The sequence below is a fragment of the Leucoraja erinacea genome, chromosome 4 (assembly GCF_028641065.1).
Source record: "Leucoraja erinacea ecotype New England chromosome 4, Leri_hhj_1, whole genome shotgun sequence".
Taxonomy (NCBI): domain Eukaryota; kingdom Metazoa; phylum Chordata; class Chondrichthyes; order Rajiformes; family Rajidae; genus Leucoraja; species Leucoraja erinaceus.
Genome location: NC_073380.1, coordinates 22,663,260 through 22,681,421, shown reverse-complemented (window position 1 = coordinate 22,681,421; position 18,162 = coordinate 22,663,260). Strand labels below are relative to the sequence as shown.

The 18,162-nt window shown below is 40.9% G+C and overlaps 1 protein-coding gene across 2 annotated transcripts in view; it reads left to right on the top strand.

Moving 5' to 3' along the window:
* The window catches only part of col22a1 (collagen, type XXII, alpha 1), a 260,574-nt gene that overhangs the window by 234,957 nt on the left and 7,455 nt on the right, over positions 1 to 18,162 (top strand). For both annotated transcript variants that reach the window (XM_055633867.1, XM_055633868.1), the window contains 7 exons: positions 518 to 571; positions 2,951 to 3,004; positions 3,828 to 3,899; positions 4,826 to 4,861; positions 5,000 to 5,044; positions 10,963 to 11,142; positions 13,768 to 13,834. In XM_055633867.1, the coding sequence (XP_055489842.1) occupies positions 518 to 571; positions 2,951 to 3,004; positions 3,828 to 3,899; positions 4,826 to 4,861; positions 5,000 to 5,044; positions 10,963 to 11,142; positions 13,768 to 13,834 (508 nt within the window). The remainder of the gene's footprint in view (positions 1 to 517; positions 572 to 2,950; positions 3,005 to 3,827; positions 3,900 to 4,825; positions 4,862 to 4,999; positions 5,045 to 10,962; positions 11,143 to 13,767; positions 13,835 to 18,162) is intronic.

Genomic DNA, 18,162 nt, shown 5'->3' with positions numbered 1-18,162 from the left:
TAAAAATGTTAGGGAGAAGTAATCTCAGTAACCCTATCCAATACCACAACCAATTCAAGTATTTCAGTGTAGCCTCATCTGCATCACTTTCGAGCAATATTTCTTGATTAAAGACTTAAAGAACTTCCAAAACAGAATAAAGAAAATGGAATCTCCAAAATACTTAGAACCAAAACTTTTTTTTTTAGTTTAGTAATTCTCTAGAATGCCAGTAAATATTATGAGCTCAAGTCAACCTTTACGTCCACATCTACTTTTTTAGACAGAGGCACGATCAAAATCAGTAAATCAAGTTGGCATTGTACCACAGTGGGTTGGTATGCCAATCTAAATTAATGCAGGAAAGGCAAATTCTGCAAATTGGCTTTAAGAATCCTCAGCAAATGGGCTATCTGGGCTATCACAGAATACTAATCTAGAGCATTACCACAATAACTATTGTATAATTCAATCAAAGTCTTCATAATAATGTATTTCTTTTATGAATTTATCTTACACTGGAACACTTTCTTTTCAGGGTGAACAGGGACCTATAGGACCTCAAGGTCCTCCTGGTTTAAGAGGTAATCAGGTAAGATATAAGCATTGCATTGCCCATGGCCTAGAGCCTCAGAATGTCTTCACTATTTGCTCGGATTGACATTAACTGGACTTGAATGTAACACAGAGAACTTTTACATTGAGTCGTGCACCATACGAAGTTGACCCTCGACCCAACTGATCCACACTGACCATGATGCCCCATTAAGTTGCTCCAATTTGCCCATGTTTGGCACATATTGTATCCCTCTAAAGCCTTCTTTTTTTATGTGCCTATCTAAATATCTTTTGTGTTGTTATTGTACCAACCTTGACTACTTCCTCTGGCAGCTCATTCCATATACCTACCACCCTTTGTGTGAATAAGTTTAGCCTGCTAGTCTTAATTCCCTTACTCTGAAAAAAGACCCAATCTATTCCTCTCATGATCATGTATAAGATCACCCCTCATCCTCCTGCACTCCATGGAACAAAGTCCTAGCCAGCCCATCCTCTCCTTATAGCTCAGGCCCTTGGGACTTGACAATGTCCTTGTAAATCTTCCCTGCACTCTTTCCAGCTTAATAGCATCTTTCTTATAGCAGGGTGACCAAAACTGAACACAATATTCCAGCATCTTGTACAACTGTAACATGCTGTCCCAACTTCTATTCTGAATTCCATGACTGATGATTGCTAAATGACTGATGTATGACAGGATGATCAGCATTAGACTTTAGAGGCAGAGTGCAGAAACAGGCCATTTGGTCCCTTTGCGCTGACCAGCAATCACCCTGTACACTAACCTACACGCAATAGGGACAGTTTTACAACTTACCAAAGCCAATAAACCTACCAACATGTACGTCTTTGGAATGTAGGAAGAAATCTACATGGTCACAGGGAGATTGTGCAAACTCCGTATAGAAAGCACCCATAGTCAGGATCGAACCCAGGTCTCTGGCGCTGTAAGGTAGCAACTCTACTGTTGCACCACTGAGCCGCTCCAAATTAAACAGTACAATGCAGGTAACCTTTTTAATATTTGCATATGGGAGAAAAAAAAAGTTATTGAAGGAGAAACATGGAACTGCAGATGCTGGATTTGTGATCAAAAAACAAACTTCAGGAGGAACTCAATGGGTCAGGCAGCATAATTGGAGAAAACCGACAGATGACAATTTGGGTCAGTCTGAAGAAGGGCCCCAACCAGAAAAGTTATCTGTCCATTCCCCCCACAGATGCTGCCTGACCCCACTGAGTTCCTCCAGCAATTTGTGTTTTGCTTTTTGCTCAAGTTATTTAGGGAGTTTTATACATTTTCATGTCTGTGTCACTTTTTAAGTTCAACAATTTCAGATATTTTCCATTTAAGATTAAGATCTTGAATGTTTTAGTCATTATAAAGTGGTAGAAATTGCAGAATGTGTAAGAATCATTCAATGCATTCAAAACAATAAATAAATATACTTTTTTCAGTGGTATTTTAAATAAACCAGTCCAGTCAGCTAGTTTAATATCCATGTCCATGGGTATAATTTTTCTTTCACACTTCATTGAATCTTTATGAAAAGTTATGATCATTTAAAATGTGTTCCTTCCATTTCACAAGCTGGCATATGCATGAAAGGAATAACAGTTTTAGAATATTAATCCGTTCTTTAAATTATGAAGCTCTTGTCCTTGGGTCTTGGCAGCGAAACCACTTCCTTCTTACCCATAACAGTAATCATGAATCATAGAACAGTCAAGAGTCAAGAGAGTCAAGAGTCAAGAGTCATGACAATTGACTCTTGACTCTTGATACAGAATGGTCCAAGATAAGCATATTAATACCGTCTTCCACCACTTAACGCATGGACTTCAAGTGTTCATCCAGACTCTTCTTAAATACTGACCATGACTGCTACCACCATTCTCTCAGGCACCTCTATCAGGGTACTCGCCACTCTCTGGGTGAAAAGCGTCTCCCTCAGATTGTCTCTACATCCCTAATACAGAATGCAGAATATTTGTCCTCTACCTCATCACTTACTTCTTACTCTGTAATCGACATCTATAGGGATATAGCAAAAAGTTAGACCTTTGGCATGCCAGTGCTTTGAAATTGTTAACCGCTTTGTACTTACTGTTCCAATGCCTTAGAAAGATTAATGCTCCACACATTTCACTGGTTGAATTATGCATGAAAGGAAAAACTCACATTTTATCCATATAAAAATGAGATTACTAATTTACTAGCAAAGCTATTGTCCATGAAGTCCAAAGGAATTGCTTACAGAAGTTGATTAAAAAATAAGAATACTTCAAAGCATTGGAATATGTACAAGGGTAAGCTAAAAGTAGTTGGATCATGTGGAGAAAAATACTGACGGTCTTTATTTCCACAATGACTCGACCCTCATTAAAAGAATATGCATTTATTTTACAGGGTAGAAATGGTGCTCCTGGGCCCGAGGGAAAGCCTGGTGAACCTGGTCTGCCGGTAAGTCTCATGGTTAATTGTACATTTTTTTTAAATGTGCGGAAGCAAACATCAAAACGTTTAAGTGGGGAGAGAGGTGATTGATAACAAGAGGAATCCTCAGAATTGTAAAATTCACGAGCTGCAACAATTGATTAAGATTCATTAACTGCAGACCAGACCATTGAGACTTGTAATGTTACTTCTAAGCAAGAAAAAAATCATGAAGATTTGGGATACAACTGTGTCAAAGACATTATTCAAAAGAATGAATGTTTGTACATGAGAGGATTGGGCATTATGCAAGTAATCCTTTATTTATTTTGTTTCTTTATTGTGAGCATTTATTATTGTTAATTTAACGTACATTCAATTTTTGATGACTTCATGAATGCCAGAGTTTGACACGGGTATGATTTTGTCTAGTCTCTGGTAGCTAAATTGACTTGCCAATTAATCTATTTTTGTCGATAATGTTTCCTTGGATACATAGGTAGAAATTTCCCATGTCCATTTTATATATATATGCATATGTCTATTGTTTATTTTCATTCAGTCAATGTGAATATGAAGTCATTAATATTAAAAGAACATTAACACTTGTTGAAAAGAAACACCTTTCCAGAAAAGAGAAGAAAACTGAAAAAGTTAAAAGCAAATACTTTTGTGAGGAAGCTAAGATTTAGGAAATTAGTGTCCTTTTCTCATTCATGTTATAAAATATGGCAACATAAAGAACTTTCTCGTTAAAAAAATCTTGTATTGAATGAATGACATATTTGATGTTGTCATATTTTCGAGTTTAAACGTCATATATTTCATCTGCAATTACTTTGAATTTTAGGGACCTAAAGGTCCAAAAGGATCAAATGGAGATCCAGGCTTTCCAGGGATTTTGGGATTACCAGGACCTCGTGTGAGTATCATTTGTCTTATTCCATTCTCAAAACTGGCATGATGTTATTAACAACATAAGAAAGGGGAGAAGTGGACCATCTGGCCTATCAAGCTTATTCTGCCATTTATCAATCTTTTGGTCTTACAATCTTTTGCGATCCAGAAATCTCTTGTTTCAAATGAACATATTGACTCGGACTACAGAGTTATCCAAGAGAGGTGACATGAAATGTCTCCTCATTGCAGCTTCAATGAGATCTGTCATTCTTCTAAACTCTAGAAAATAGACAAAGTCTGCTCAATATCTCCTTGCACAATAAACCTGTCATCTTTGACATTACTCTGTCTAGTGAATGTCACCAGCACCCTCTCTAAGACAAGAATATCATATTTTGGATAAGGAGAGAAACTATATAGAATACTCCAGGTGTATTCTCACCAAGAACCAAATATCTTCACTCTATTTTAATAATAAAGACCCACATACTATTTGCCTTAGCTGTATCACATGATGTATTTTAAATCATGCAGATTTCATTGTCCTTTTTTACGGGTCAAACTACACGTCATAAATCAATATTTTTATTCATGTTCACATTAAATAATTCCTTACTCTTAATATGTACGGATTTTTTTTTTTAATGTGACAAACTGTTGGGATAGGAGTAATGAGATTGACTATCAAAATAGCCATGAAAAGCTGTATGGCCTCAGTCCTAGAGTTGTACAGAACACAAATGGGCCCTTCCATGCCAACCATTTTACCCATCTGAACTAATTTCATTTGTCCAGATTAGGATTGTGAATATATGATTTGCTTAATGCCCCTAAAATTTACTTAGCCTTGCCATTTTTTTTTTTTTAAGTTCTCAAACCATTTTTTTTCTCTTCTCATCTCCTATCCTGCTTTTATTATACATACTAATTATATATTTTAATGAACAGGGAATTGCGGGAGAGATAGGAGCTCCAGGCAAGACAGTAAGTAATACCCATTGAATTTATTTTCATGCTTTAATAGGAATCAACCCTTTATGGTGGCTATTTATCTTATACAGAAGTAAACAATAAACTACATTTCTTTGCACTTTCATTTATGCTTTACTTTTTATAAAACAGGGATCACCAGGCAAAGCTAGTGATCCGGGGTCCAAAGGAGAACGGGTGAGTTATGCAGTTCTGAAGATAAATAATATTTTTAAGGCTTTCTAAGTGCTCATCAAATCAATTAAAATGATGATATAAAAACAATCTCATCAAACAAGGCGAAAATGTACAAAGGTCAATGTGAAGATGCAGTGTTATTTCGATTCCCTAGACAAAACCAACCCCAAAAGAGTAATTATCATAAGCCAGAAGTTTGTTTGCTTTCACTGACAGTATTATGGTGGTTTATATATTTATTCCTCAAGTAATCAAAATAGTATTCAGTTCAGTTTTAAGGAAAACAAGTGCAGACCTATTGGGTCTGTCCCCCCCCAACGCGCAGTTGCAGGGGAGGGGAGGGGGGGGCAGGATGCGGCATCACACACACTAACCACCCTCACACACACAATAACTACCCCTCCCCCCCGGCACACACGCTAACAACCCCCCTTGATATGATATTAATATTAATTAGCTCCTTTTACCCCATAACTGCCCTATCCACTGGCCCCAACTCACAGGCGTGTCTAGAGAGGGGGGGGGGGGGGGGGGGGGTTAGAGAGTGAGGGCAGAGAGAGAAGGGGGAGAGACAGAGAGAGAGGGGCAGAGACAGAAGGGCAAGAGACTGAGGGAGAGGAGGAGGAGAGGGAGGGGGGAGGGGGGGGGAGGGGAGAAGGGGGGAGAGAGAGAGTGGGGAGATGTGGAGAGAGAGAGAGAGAGAGAGAGAGAGACGAGTGCAGCGGGGCGGTAGGTCACGGGGGCCCGAGCGAGCCCAGAGCGATCTGAGGACCACGAAGAGGAGGGGGGGGAAGGGGATGGGAGAGCCGGGCGAGTGAATGGTCTGCGAAAAGCAGAGAGAGAAAGAACGGTCCTGACTCTGGAAACCCTCAGCTGGAATAAGCGGGCGGGGGAGGGGGGGCGGTGTGGCTTTATGAGCTGCATGGGAAGCGAGAAAACTTCTTCAGCGCGTGAGCTTCGCTGACCTTGCGATCTGCAGAACAAAGAACCTATAGCGGAGCGGAGCTGTAGGATCTTTGCTGCAGAACTTTCTCGTTCTTTCTGCGCCTTTTGAACGTAGGTGGGCTAATGTACCTCGTGGAAAACTGTGGATGCGCATTGACTGCAGCTGCATTAATTCAGAGTGGGGGGAGGGGGGGGCGGGGCGGGGCCATGAAGAAAGGCATTGTGATGTCAGCAGCTGGGCAACCATTATATATTTTTTAAATGTCAGTTTGGTGATACATTTTAGTAAATATCTCGGGAAATAATTGACCAAATTTATAGAGGATTGGATTTTTGAAATCACAAGGAAAATCTCTACTGAAATATAGGGGAAATTTCTACCAGAAGATGTAAATATGTCACTGTTATTGTAACATCAGCAGCTGGGCAGCGGTCAGATTTTTTTTTAAAAAAAGGTCAGATTGGTCAACAATGTTAATAAAAAAAGTCAGGAAAATAATGTACCAAATGTACAGAGGAGTGGATTTCTAAAATCACAAGGAAAATCTCTACTGAAATATGTAAAAATGTCCCTGTATCGGCGTTTGGTTTTCGAGGACAAACACACACACACACACACACGAGCACACACACACACACACACACACACACACACACACACACACACACACACACACACACACACTTTTAAAAGTATATAGATGTGATGTAAAAGCATCTGTAAATCATATTGTAGGAACAAGGAACCGTACAGTCTGGATTATAAAAAAAAAGCCACAGGATGCCAGCTTAATTTATCTGGTCAGGCAGCATCTCTGAAGAACATGGATAGGTAGTGTTTTGGCCCGAGGCCTTTCTTAAATCTGATTATGATGGAGGGGGAAGAAATCTGGAAGAGAGGATGGGCAGAACTGTAAAATCTTTATCAAATTAAACGGAACACAGAGGAAGCCAAAGTGCTGGTCATCAGAGACATTGCAGACCTGGGCAAATACCAACGATCATCAAAATACCAATGATCATCAAACTGGATTGTGAGGTAAAATTCATCTGCACACACAACCATGACACACACTGAAGGAACTCACTCATACACATCTGGAAACATCAGCCAAGTAACTAAAATAATAAGCGAGCTACAACTGGAGCTACAACCATTTGAATACACCGATCACAATCTACAGGATTTGGAACATGATATAGACCCGGACAATAATTTTTACTACAACTCTAATGACAATAATATCTGCTGCTACTACACTGATGAACAGTATAATCAGAACATTAAATCAAAAGGCAAATTATCGATTATCCACTTCAACAGCAGGAACCTCTATGCGAATTTCAATAACCTCAAAGAGTATATAGAACACAAATTTTCACAACCATTCAATGTTATTGCAATATCTGACACATGGATCAACCAGGAAAAAGGAATCGACTTTGAGCTGGATGGATACAACCTTAATTACATTAACGGAAAAAATAAGGGTGGAGGAGGGGTAGCACTATATGTGGATACAACTCTGAACTATAGGGTATTAGATAATATGACAACTGTGGTTGACAATTTGCAGGAATGCATAACTATAGAAATATACAACGGTAGAAATAAAAATGTCATCATTAGCTGCATATATAGGGCACCGGGGTCAAGTATTGAAATCTTCAGGGGCTGGATGGAGAGTATGTTTTCAATAACAAGTAGCAAATCAGTTTTTTTATGTGGAGATTTCAATATCGACCTACTAAATCCTAACCAACAGAACCTTACAGAAGACTTTTTCAACACAATGTACAGTATGAGTCTATTTCCCAAAATCACCAGACCCAGTAGAATTACTTCCCATTGTGCTACACTCATTGACAATATATTCAACAATGACATTGAAAACAAAACAGTAAGTGGATTATTAATCAACGATATAAGTGACCACTTGCCAGTTTTCATAGTTTATGATTACATCCACAGGAACAACAAACCAAACAAACTAACAGAATATAGACGAGTGAGATCGGAGGAAGCTATCAATGCACTAAAAAAGAACTTATTGGCACAAAATTGGGACATAATATATCAAAAAAGAGACATTGACAGTGCTTATGAATCATTTATTACTATGTTTAAGTCACTACATGATAAAAACTGTCCAATCAAAGAATATAACAGAAAATCAACAAATACTAAATGTCCATGGATTACAAAGGGATTACAAAATGCCTGCAAAAAAAATGCACTATACAGAGATTTCATAAGACAGAGAACTAAAGATACAGAAAATAAATATAAAAATTACAAAAATAAGTTAACTTATATTATAAGAACAAGCAAGAAAGATTATTATAAGAAAAAAATAGATGATAACAAAAACAATATAAAAAGAATATGGAGTATACTTAATAGTATTATCAGAAATGGCCCGGGGAAAACAAACTACCCAAAGTATTTTATTGATAAGGACAATGGAAATTATAATATGGAGGATGTAGCTAATAGCTTTAATAATTTATTTTGTAAATGTTGGACCAGACCTGGCTAAACAAATCCCTGATCCAGGGACATCTGGAGAAACTCCTAAGAATTTATTGGAGAGAAATCCCTGCTCTATGTGTCTTATGGCAGTAGATGAAAAAGAACTGTTGGATATTGTTAAAACATATAAAAACAAAATGTCTACTGATTTCAACGACATTGACATGTCGTTAGTTAAGATGGTCATTGAGGGGATTTCCAAACCTCTAACATTCATCTGTAATTTATCTTTCCAAATCAGTACTTTTCCAATCAAAATGAAAATAGCAAAATTCATACCAATATACAAAACTGGGAACATGCATCATTTCACAAACTATAGACCTGTTTCTTTACTCCCTCAATTCTCCAAAATACTAGAAAAAATGTTCAACAAAAGACTAGACATATTTGTAGAAAAGCATAAATTAATAACTGAAAGTCAATATGGATTCAGATCAAACAGATCAACATCACTTGCAATAATAGAATCAATTGAGGATATCATAAACGCTATTGACAATAAACTATATGCAGCTGGGATATTTATTGATATAAAAAAAGCATTTGATACGATCAATCATGATATTTTATTTAAAAAATTAGAAAGGTATGGCATCAGAGGTCTAGTACTGGATTGGATAAAAAGCTATTTAAGTAACAGGCAACAGTTTGTGAAGCTGGGTAGGTACAGTTCTACATGTTTGGACATTGCTTGTGGTGTCCCCCAGGGGTTAGTGTTGGGTCCAAAACTATTCATCGTGTATATAAACGACATTTGTAACGTGTCCAATGCCTTGAGGCTGGTCGTGTTTGCAGACATCACAAATGGGGTGAGATTAAATAAGTTATTCTTCTTCTCACTCCTTTTCAAGCTTGTAAAGAAAAATTGTTGGACATTTAAATTTTGCTTTATGCTTTTCATTGCTTTGCAAATATTGCCTGGAATGTCCAATTGTTTGACTATTTCGAATTTGTTGTTGTTATTTATTCCTATTATGACTTTACTAGTTCGGAACAAATAAACAAATAAATAAATAAATAAAAATAATTGAAGGAATGTTGGTGGGGGGAGGGGGGGAAATGGGTGCTAGTCTAGGTGGAGTACAGTGAAGAGAGGTGGAGGGTAGTAGTAAGGGGGTGGTCTGGTATGTTACCTAAAACTGGACAATTCAATGCTCATACTGTTGGCGTGTAAGCTACCCAAGTGGAATATGAGGTGCTGGTCCTCCAGTTTGTGTTTAACCTCACTCTGGCATTGAAGGAGGCCCAGGTCAGAAAGGCCAGAGTCAGGGGAGGGGGAGTTAAAATGGTTTGCAACCAGGAGATCCATCAAGGCTTGGTAGAGCAAGTGCAAGTGTTCAGCAAAACGGCCGCCAAATCTACATTTGGTTGAGTGCAGGTGTTCAGCAAAATGAGGCCATCCAATATGTTATCTTTCTTTAGTAAACTTGATTTACCCCCTGCAGCCGTAGACAGATCACTCACCCGGTCTCCTTTGTCCCATAATTCTGCTCTCACTCCCCCTCCCTACTGACAGAACAAGGATAGAGTTCCTCCAGTGTTCATCTTTCACTCCATCAGCATCCACATCCAACGCATCATCCTCCAACATTTCTGCCATCTCCAACGCGATCCCAGTACCAGTCATATCTTCCCATCCCCATCCCTTTCTCTCTTCCACAGCGACTACTCCCTTCACAACTCCTTGGTTTACTCATGCGTTCCCACACAAACCATCCCCTCCACAGGTACTTTCCCCTGCAACTGTAGGAGATATAACACCTGTCCCTATACTTCTTTCCTCACATCCATCCAGGAACTCCAGCAGTCCTTCCAGGAAAGACAGAAGTTCATGTCATAGGCACTTAGGGAATTGAAGAATACTCTAATCTCTACCCTGCATCCTTGAAGGTGGAATCTCCGAGTGTAGAAAGCCTAGCCTTTACATCAGTGAGACCAAGCATGTTAAAAGACCTAGCGAGGCCATTTTGCTGTACAATTTTGGTCGCCAAAGGGCTCAGTTCATTACAGAGGAGATTTACTAGAAGACAAGTTAGGGCTTTATTCTTTGGAGCGCAGAATAAGGGGGGACCTGATAGAGGTCTTTAAAAAATATTTTATTGAATGGGTGGTGGCGGTGTTTTTGAAAATAAATTGGAAAATCACAAAGAAAAAAATTTGTTCGGCATGGACTTGTAGGGCCGAGATGGCCTGTTTCCGTTGATCTCTACAGAAGCATCCGGCTTGCACGATGACAGACAGAAGGTGCGACCAATTGCAAGTTTTTTTTTTTTTGTAGCCTCCTTACATCAGTGAGAAAATATGCATTTTTTTCGTAAGACTTATTATTGAATGGGTATTTTTGAAAATTATGAGGTGCGACAGCAAGATTTTTTTTTTTTATGCTTTTTTTCGTATTATTATTGCTTCATTATGGTTTTTTTTTTCTTTTGGGCAGGGTGACCGGGGTTTTCAAGGTGAAAAAGGAATCCAGGGAGAGAAAGGACGAGATGGTGATCCAGGCATCCCAGGCATAAAAGGACATACTGGGATAATGGGTCCATTGGGTCATTCCGGAGAACGAGGTCCAGTTGGATCACCAGGCCAACCAGGTTCACCTGGCTTACCTGGGGAAAAAGTAAGTGGTTGAATTGTGATGATCAACCTGGTTACCAAAGTAATGACGTGAGTGTCAAGGAATGAAAAATCGGAACTGAAACCACTTTGGAGGCTAATGCATTAACATTAGAGTAGAATCCGGAAGTGGCGGCGCTGGTAAACGGCTGCGGCTCCCCTGCAGTCCATTTGACTCTACTTTATGTTGTTTTTTTTCGTTTTGTCTAGTTAGTTTTTTTGTTTTTAGGTTCTGTTTATGTGGGGGGTGGGGGTTGAAATGGGGGGGGGGGGGTGTTGAAACAGGGCTTGCTGTCTCTCTCTTTGGGGGAATACGACTTTTTTGTCGTATCCCCCTTCTCTGCCTCCGTCTGCGCTGAGGCCTAATGGCGGAGCTGGCGGCCTCGAGACCTCGGAGGCAGAGCCAGTCGGGACTTGCCCTGGGCTCGCTCCCGTGAGGGTGGCCCGGCTCGGAGCTGGAACTGCGCTCCCGTGAGGGGCTGTGACGCTCCCGTGAGGGCGGCCCGGCTCGGGGATGGAACGGTGCTCCCGTCGGAGCGGCCCAGCCCGAGGGTGGAATGGCGCCCCCATCGGAGTGGCCCAGCTCAAGGGAGGTACGGCGCTCCCGTCGGAGTGGCCCAGCCCAGCTCGAGGGAGGAGGAATGGCACTCCCGTCGGAGTGGCCCAGCTCAAGGGAGGTACGGCGCTCCCGTGAAGGCGGCCCAGCTCGAGGGAGGAACAGCGCTCCCGTCGGAGCGGCCCAGCTCGAGGGAGGAACGGCACTCACATGAGGGCGATCCGGCTCGGAGCTGGAACGGTGCTCCGGTGGCTGGGACGGCGTTCTGGTGGTGGTGACCCGAGTCCGGGGTTCAGCCGCGGGCCGGCGGCTGCATCCGTTGGACTGGAGGGCGGCAGCTTCGACCACCCCGGGCCGTGGTGTTTGAGCCGGCCCGTTTGCGGGGTTCAGTGAGCCACGGGACTGTTTGTACCATCGCCCGGTGGGGAATCGCATCAGCGCAGAGGGAGAAGAGGAGGGAAGAGACAGTAGCCCTAAGATTTTTCCTCCACCACAGTGAGGTGCTTGGAGGACTCACTGTGGTGGTGTCAATTTGTGTTTATTGTTGTTTATTATTGTATGATTGTATGTATGACTGCAGGCACGAAATTTCATTCAGACCGTAAGGTCTGACTGACAATAAAGGTATTCAATTCAATTCAATTCAAAAATCATAGAAATTCATGATGCCATAGTAAGTCATTCGGGCCATTCTACCTGTGCCTGTGGAAAACAGATTACTTTGCAACAGCTCCTCAAGTATATGTCGAAGTGCTTTTGAAAGTGATGAGAGTTGCTGCCACTACCACCATTTTAAGCAGTTACTTCAAGATCCTTTCTACCCATTGGGTGAAAAAGCCACTACATATCTCCACTATTTATATGAAATCTATTTACATTAAATTTATGTTTTAAACACTTCCGTTAAATCTCCTTGCAGCCACTTCTATTCCAAAATAAACAACATAACATTGCATACTTCCTTTTAGCTACAATCTTCCAGTTCTGGCAATGTTCTTCTGTTATATATGTTTACTGTTATATGTTGATTAAATCTATAAGCAGTAACAAAACTCTGGTCCCTACCTAGCTTTGTATGACCCCCACCAGCATAATCTCAAGATAGAATATAGGTATTTTCAATCTTTATTTTCTACTAGACCAAGTCGCCTGGCCCCCAACGCAACCCGATCCCCAACGCAATATTCCAGCAATCACTCATTGCCCCCATGGGGGGCCTGGTTCCCCCAACGCAACCCATTCTCCTTTCTTCAACACAACCCATTCCACCTAACACAATATTCTCACACTCACCCATAGCCGACAACTGCACAGAGGCTGCTCATTTCACCTTATTCAGCCTCCGTCATTTTTAAACTGAAACAAAAAATGCATTTGCACTTGCTAGGGCGAGCAGAACACAGTGTACTTGAATAGCAACAATGTTGTAAGCAGGGCTAAGCACAGGGCTAAGCGCAGGGAAAAAGCAGTTATTTTTTCCAAGTTTCTGCACATTTGTAATGCATCAAATTTTCAGATAAGGCGATTTTTTTACATCATGGCATAAATCTCTATCAGAATATGTAAACATGTCACCATTTACGCGTCGTGTTTTCAAGGAGATGTTAAACGCAGACGAACATCACACACACACACACACACACACACACACACACACACACACACACACACACACACACACACACACACACACACACACACACACACACACACACACACCACACACACACACACACACACACACACACACACACACACACACACACACACACACACACACACACACACACACACACACACACACACACACACACACACACATCCAAGATCAGAGTTTTATAAGTACATAGAATTTAGGCTTGATAATTTTGTAAAATTAAGAAACATTTTGTGAGATCAAACCTCCAGCAGCAAGATCCGTGCACTGAGAACAAGGAAGGAATTTAGATATTCACGTTTCTGTATAATTTCTTCCCTAATGTCCTGTCAGGTGGCAAGAAACATATCACCTCTATTACTAGACTCTGGCTCTGACTCTGACTTACATACACACCTGGTTATTGCTTCCCCTAGGGTGAACCACCATCATCAGAACAATTGAGAAGACTTATAAGAGAAGAGCTGTCAAAACAACTTGATGGTAGGTTATACATATTTCTAGAATTGTTGTGCTCCACTTATTTAAGAATATAGGCATGGAGCCAACTTTTTATCTAGCTTAGAGCAATAAGGTAAAAGGTTTTATTTCATTAACTACAGTAAATGTGTTTAGGCACTCTCAATTTCCTAAACTTTTGGATGCAAGACAATCCTGTCATTTAGCGTGAATTGATAATTTTAGAGCACCTAGGAACAAAATAATTTTTTAAATAACCACTTGCAATGAGAGTGCTTTTCTGAGGTTTAGACTGAACGTGGATTTAGAGATAACAGAATTCTTAAGGTACAGTTATAATGTAAAATAGTAAGATTAAACGAGAACTTACCAGTTTGAAGTTTGATCTGTATTTTATGAGGAGTTACGATGAGGGATTACGTGAAGAACCCTCTCAGCACGCATGCGCGGCATACTTCAAAGCAGCGGTGTGGAATCACAGATAGACACAGTTATTGAAGTAAACATAGTAAAGACAAGGAGACATCAGTTTATGAATTTGACCCATATTATTGAGGATGGGAGTGGAGGGCACATAATCCCTCATCGTAACTCCTCATAAAATACAGATCAAACTTCAAACTGGTAAGTTCTCGTTTAATCTTACTATTTTACTTCGGAGTCACGTGAGTGATTCCGTGAAGATTTCAAAGCTCTGTGATATTACTACATCACTGCCAAAGTCTTTGAGGGAGGAAGTGTGTTATCGTAATCAACCAATTAATCTGTTTGTAGAAAAACACAATGGTATTTTTTAACAATAACAACAAAGAAATTAAATTGCTCCCTTGGGCTTAAATTAAATATTTGCAGTCTGGAAAAACTTTCCTGCAAATAAAACAGGTTTTGCCAACGGCTTATTATAAAATTTCTGAACAGTCTTTCCCCCCCACCATCCTGCTGTAGCCAGGATGTGGTCTATAGGCACGTCCATTCTTTTAGCCGTTGACGTGGATGCTGCCCTGGTGGAATGAAATTTGTACATGTTAGTTTTTATCCCAGCAGTTTTTAGCATCTGCTTGAGCCATCTCGAAATGGTTTGGCTCATCACCCAACCATAAGGTTTTTTATGACTGACCCACAAGGCTTTTCATCTCCCTCGAATATTTTGGTTGTGTCTATCTAGCATAGTAGGGTCATGGCACATAACCGTGTTTCTGGCGGGTAAGCCCGGAATTCCACGTCTGGATTAGGTGTTCCTGGTCTGCTCTGTTTGATCATTCCCTGGATAATTACAGAGATCTGGTCTGGAGCTGTGAGCATGGTGTCCAGTCGCAATATGTGTAGTGACTGGACCCTCTGTGCAGATACAAGTGCCATCAACATGAGTGTTTTGAGCATAGATTGTTCCAGGTTGAGGGATCTGGCTGGTGGCCATCCCCTGAGATATGTCAGGACCACACTGACATCCCATGTATGGGTGTACCTTGGTCTAGGGGTTAGAGTTGTAAATACCCTTCATTAGTTTGACCAACAGCGGTTGCGACCCCATGGCCTGTTGTCCTGGAGCTGGCTTTAAATAGACAAGCAGGGCACTTCTAGCTGTGTTGATGGATCTGTAGCTGCGCCCTTCATTGTGGTGAAGGTTCGCCAGGAATTCCTGTACGTTGGTAACTGTAGCGGTTGAGTAGGTGGTCCCTGTATCCAAGCAGTACTTCTCACATTTTTTGATGCTGGACAAGTGCTGTTTTTAGTGGATGTTCGGAGGGATGCTGACATGGTGTTGATGGTTTGTTATGACAATCCCAGTCCCAGAAGTGGTTTGTGCAGAATCTGCAACCCAGGAGTTTGATTTTTTCATGGCACGGGTGGCTTGTGCCCGACACTGGGTGTTAATAACTCTGGGTCACTGGGGAATACCATCGGAGCTTCAACAACCATGTCATGGAGTATTGGGAACCATGGCTGTGTTGGCCAGTCGGGTACTATCAAAATACCTGAAGCAGAATCCATTTGTAATGTGCGTAGTCCCCGATTGATGAGGCAGACGGGAGGAAATGCATAGAAGAAGAATTTCCCCAATCCAGCGCGAATGCATCTACCGCTGCTGCCTCAGGGTCTGGATCCCAAGTGACATACATAGGTACCTGGTGATTTAACCTTGATGCTAATAAATCGATAACTGGTGTGCCATATTGCTTGATAACTTTTGCGAACATTTTTTTTTAGGTTTTAACATCCATTCAATGTTGTCATTAAATGTAGGTGACCTAGTGTCTGCCACTGTATTTAGCTTACCTGGCAGGTAAGTTGCTGATAGCCAAATATGACTTTGGACGCACCATTGCCAAATTGTGTTGACCAACTTGTCGCATGATACCGATTTTATGCCGTCCATATGGTTAATGTAGGCCACCACCGTAGTATTATCTATTTGTAACCGTACATGCAAGTGATGCATATTTATGCATATGCTTTTAAACCATAAAAGTCACCCAACATCTCTAGATAATTAATGCCCAATGTAAGTGGTAACGATGACTCTGGGTTAGTCCATCTACTACTTGTGCTGGATATAGAGTTAGTTGCTCCCCAGCCTTGAGCACTGGCATCTGTTTGGATAACTGACGTAGGGTTAGTGATGATAATAGGCTGAAACTATGCCAAATGTTTTTTGCCCACCACTGTAGTTCTGATATTGCTTCAGTGGGTAACTTCATGACACGATCATAATGACCTGTATGTTGTTTTTGGTGCAAAGGTCCGAATTATGTAGCCGGAAATGCTGCTATCATTTTACCAATTACTCTGTTACTTGTCGAGTAGTTGGTAGTTTGTTGACCATTAAATTGTTGCATGATTGTGCCAATTCAACTATTTTGTCGCTTGGCAATGTTATAGTCACATAGACTGAATTAATTGTGAAGCCCAAGTAGTCCATGATAGTGGATGGCTTCAACTTAGATTTATCTGGATGTAAGACAATCCCAGGGTTTTGAATAACTGTTTGGTAGCTGATACAGCTAACATAGTCAAGTCCATGGTCTTGCTTACCATTTAAGATATCATCAAGATATGCCATGACAATATGTTTTTGTCTTCTGAATATTGCCAGAGCTGGTTCTAGTGTCTTGGTGAATAATCTTGGGCTGATGTGAACCCATTGGGTAATGGGGCTTTTTCACGGGGCGACTTGATGCAAGACGTGACCAGAGTGAAGTGGTCGTGGTCTAGCACGATATCATACGATATAACGGGGAGGTAGACAAAGAGTTCCCACGGTACTCGGCATTTCTGTTATTTGTGCGAGTGACTTGTCCGTCTCCCGAGCTTTCCCGTTAAATCTTGAATGAACATTTTAAACTGTCAAGTGCAATTAAATCATCACGTGGCACAAATGATGTCACTTTTTTTCTTTCACACACTATAAATATCCTCCCTTGGTTGAATTGGCTAAGTTGGAGACATGCCTATACTAAGTAGTTTCGAGTACAGGATGGTGTTTTTTTTCATTGACGCGCTGTATGCAGCAGCCCAATATGTGCATCGAGGACGCTTGCGTGAAGCCAGAAGGGTGAGATTAATTAAAAAGAGAATTAAGAGGAAGTCTCACTGGGTGAAGCCCATCTTTCAACGGAGAGCTCAATTTGGACAATATGATCAGCTGCTTAATGTGCTGTGCGAAGAGGATAAAAGTGCATTCACAAACTTTGTCAGAATTTCACCCGAGTTCTTTAATTTATTTTATGCCTCTTAGAGACATGATTCCAACCTCAAACACAGAGGGTGTAAAAGCTGTCTGCGACTTTTTTACTTTTTAGCTGCAGGGCACAGACAGACTTATAAGAGAAGTTTAAGTTAACTGCAAAAACAGTACTTTTACATCTATAGCATTGTATGTTTTTAAATCTTGGATAACATTAAATGGTTCTCCTGTTGATGAACTGATATATGATTATATATACTCACATGAGCACCCGGGGTACTCCGCAGCCTTCGTCTCCAGCAGGTTCTGTTTTCTCTCCCTGTTTCTATAATCCTCTCTGGATTTATCATAGAGAATCTCGTAAAATTGGTACCATTCTACAAGTTCCCCCTCTTGTTCCCTGGAGAAGTTATATGGCCTTACCTTCTGCCATCTTCCCTTTACATAAGCGTCTGTAGAGGCTATTCCTACAACGGCTACTGGGGAGGCAATCTGAAATCCACCTTGCTCACCCTCTCCCTGCTCTAAGGAGCCCACAGGCAGTGTTATCTCTGGCATCTCCTGTTGCCTCTCCACCTGTCTCTCTTGCTGCGTCTCCTCCTCATTCTCCTGCATGGCAAAAACCTTTCTGACACACTTTACCCCCTCTTTGAGCTTTTCTGGAAGC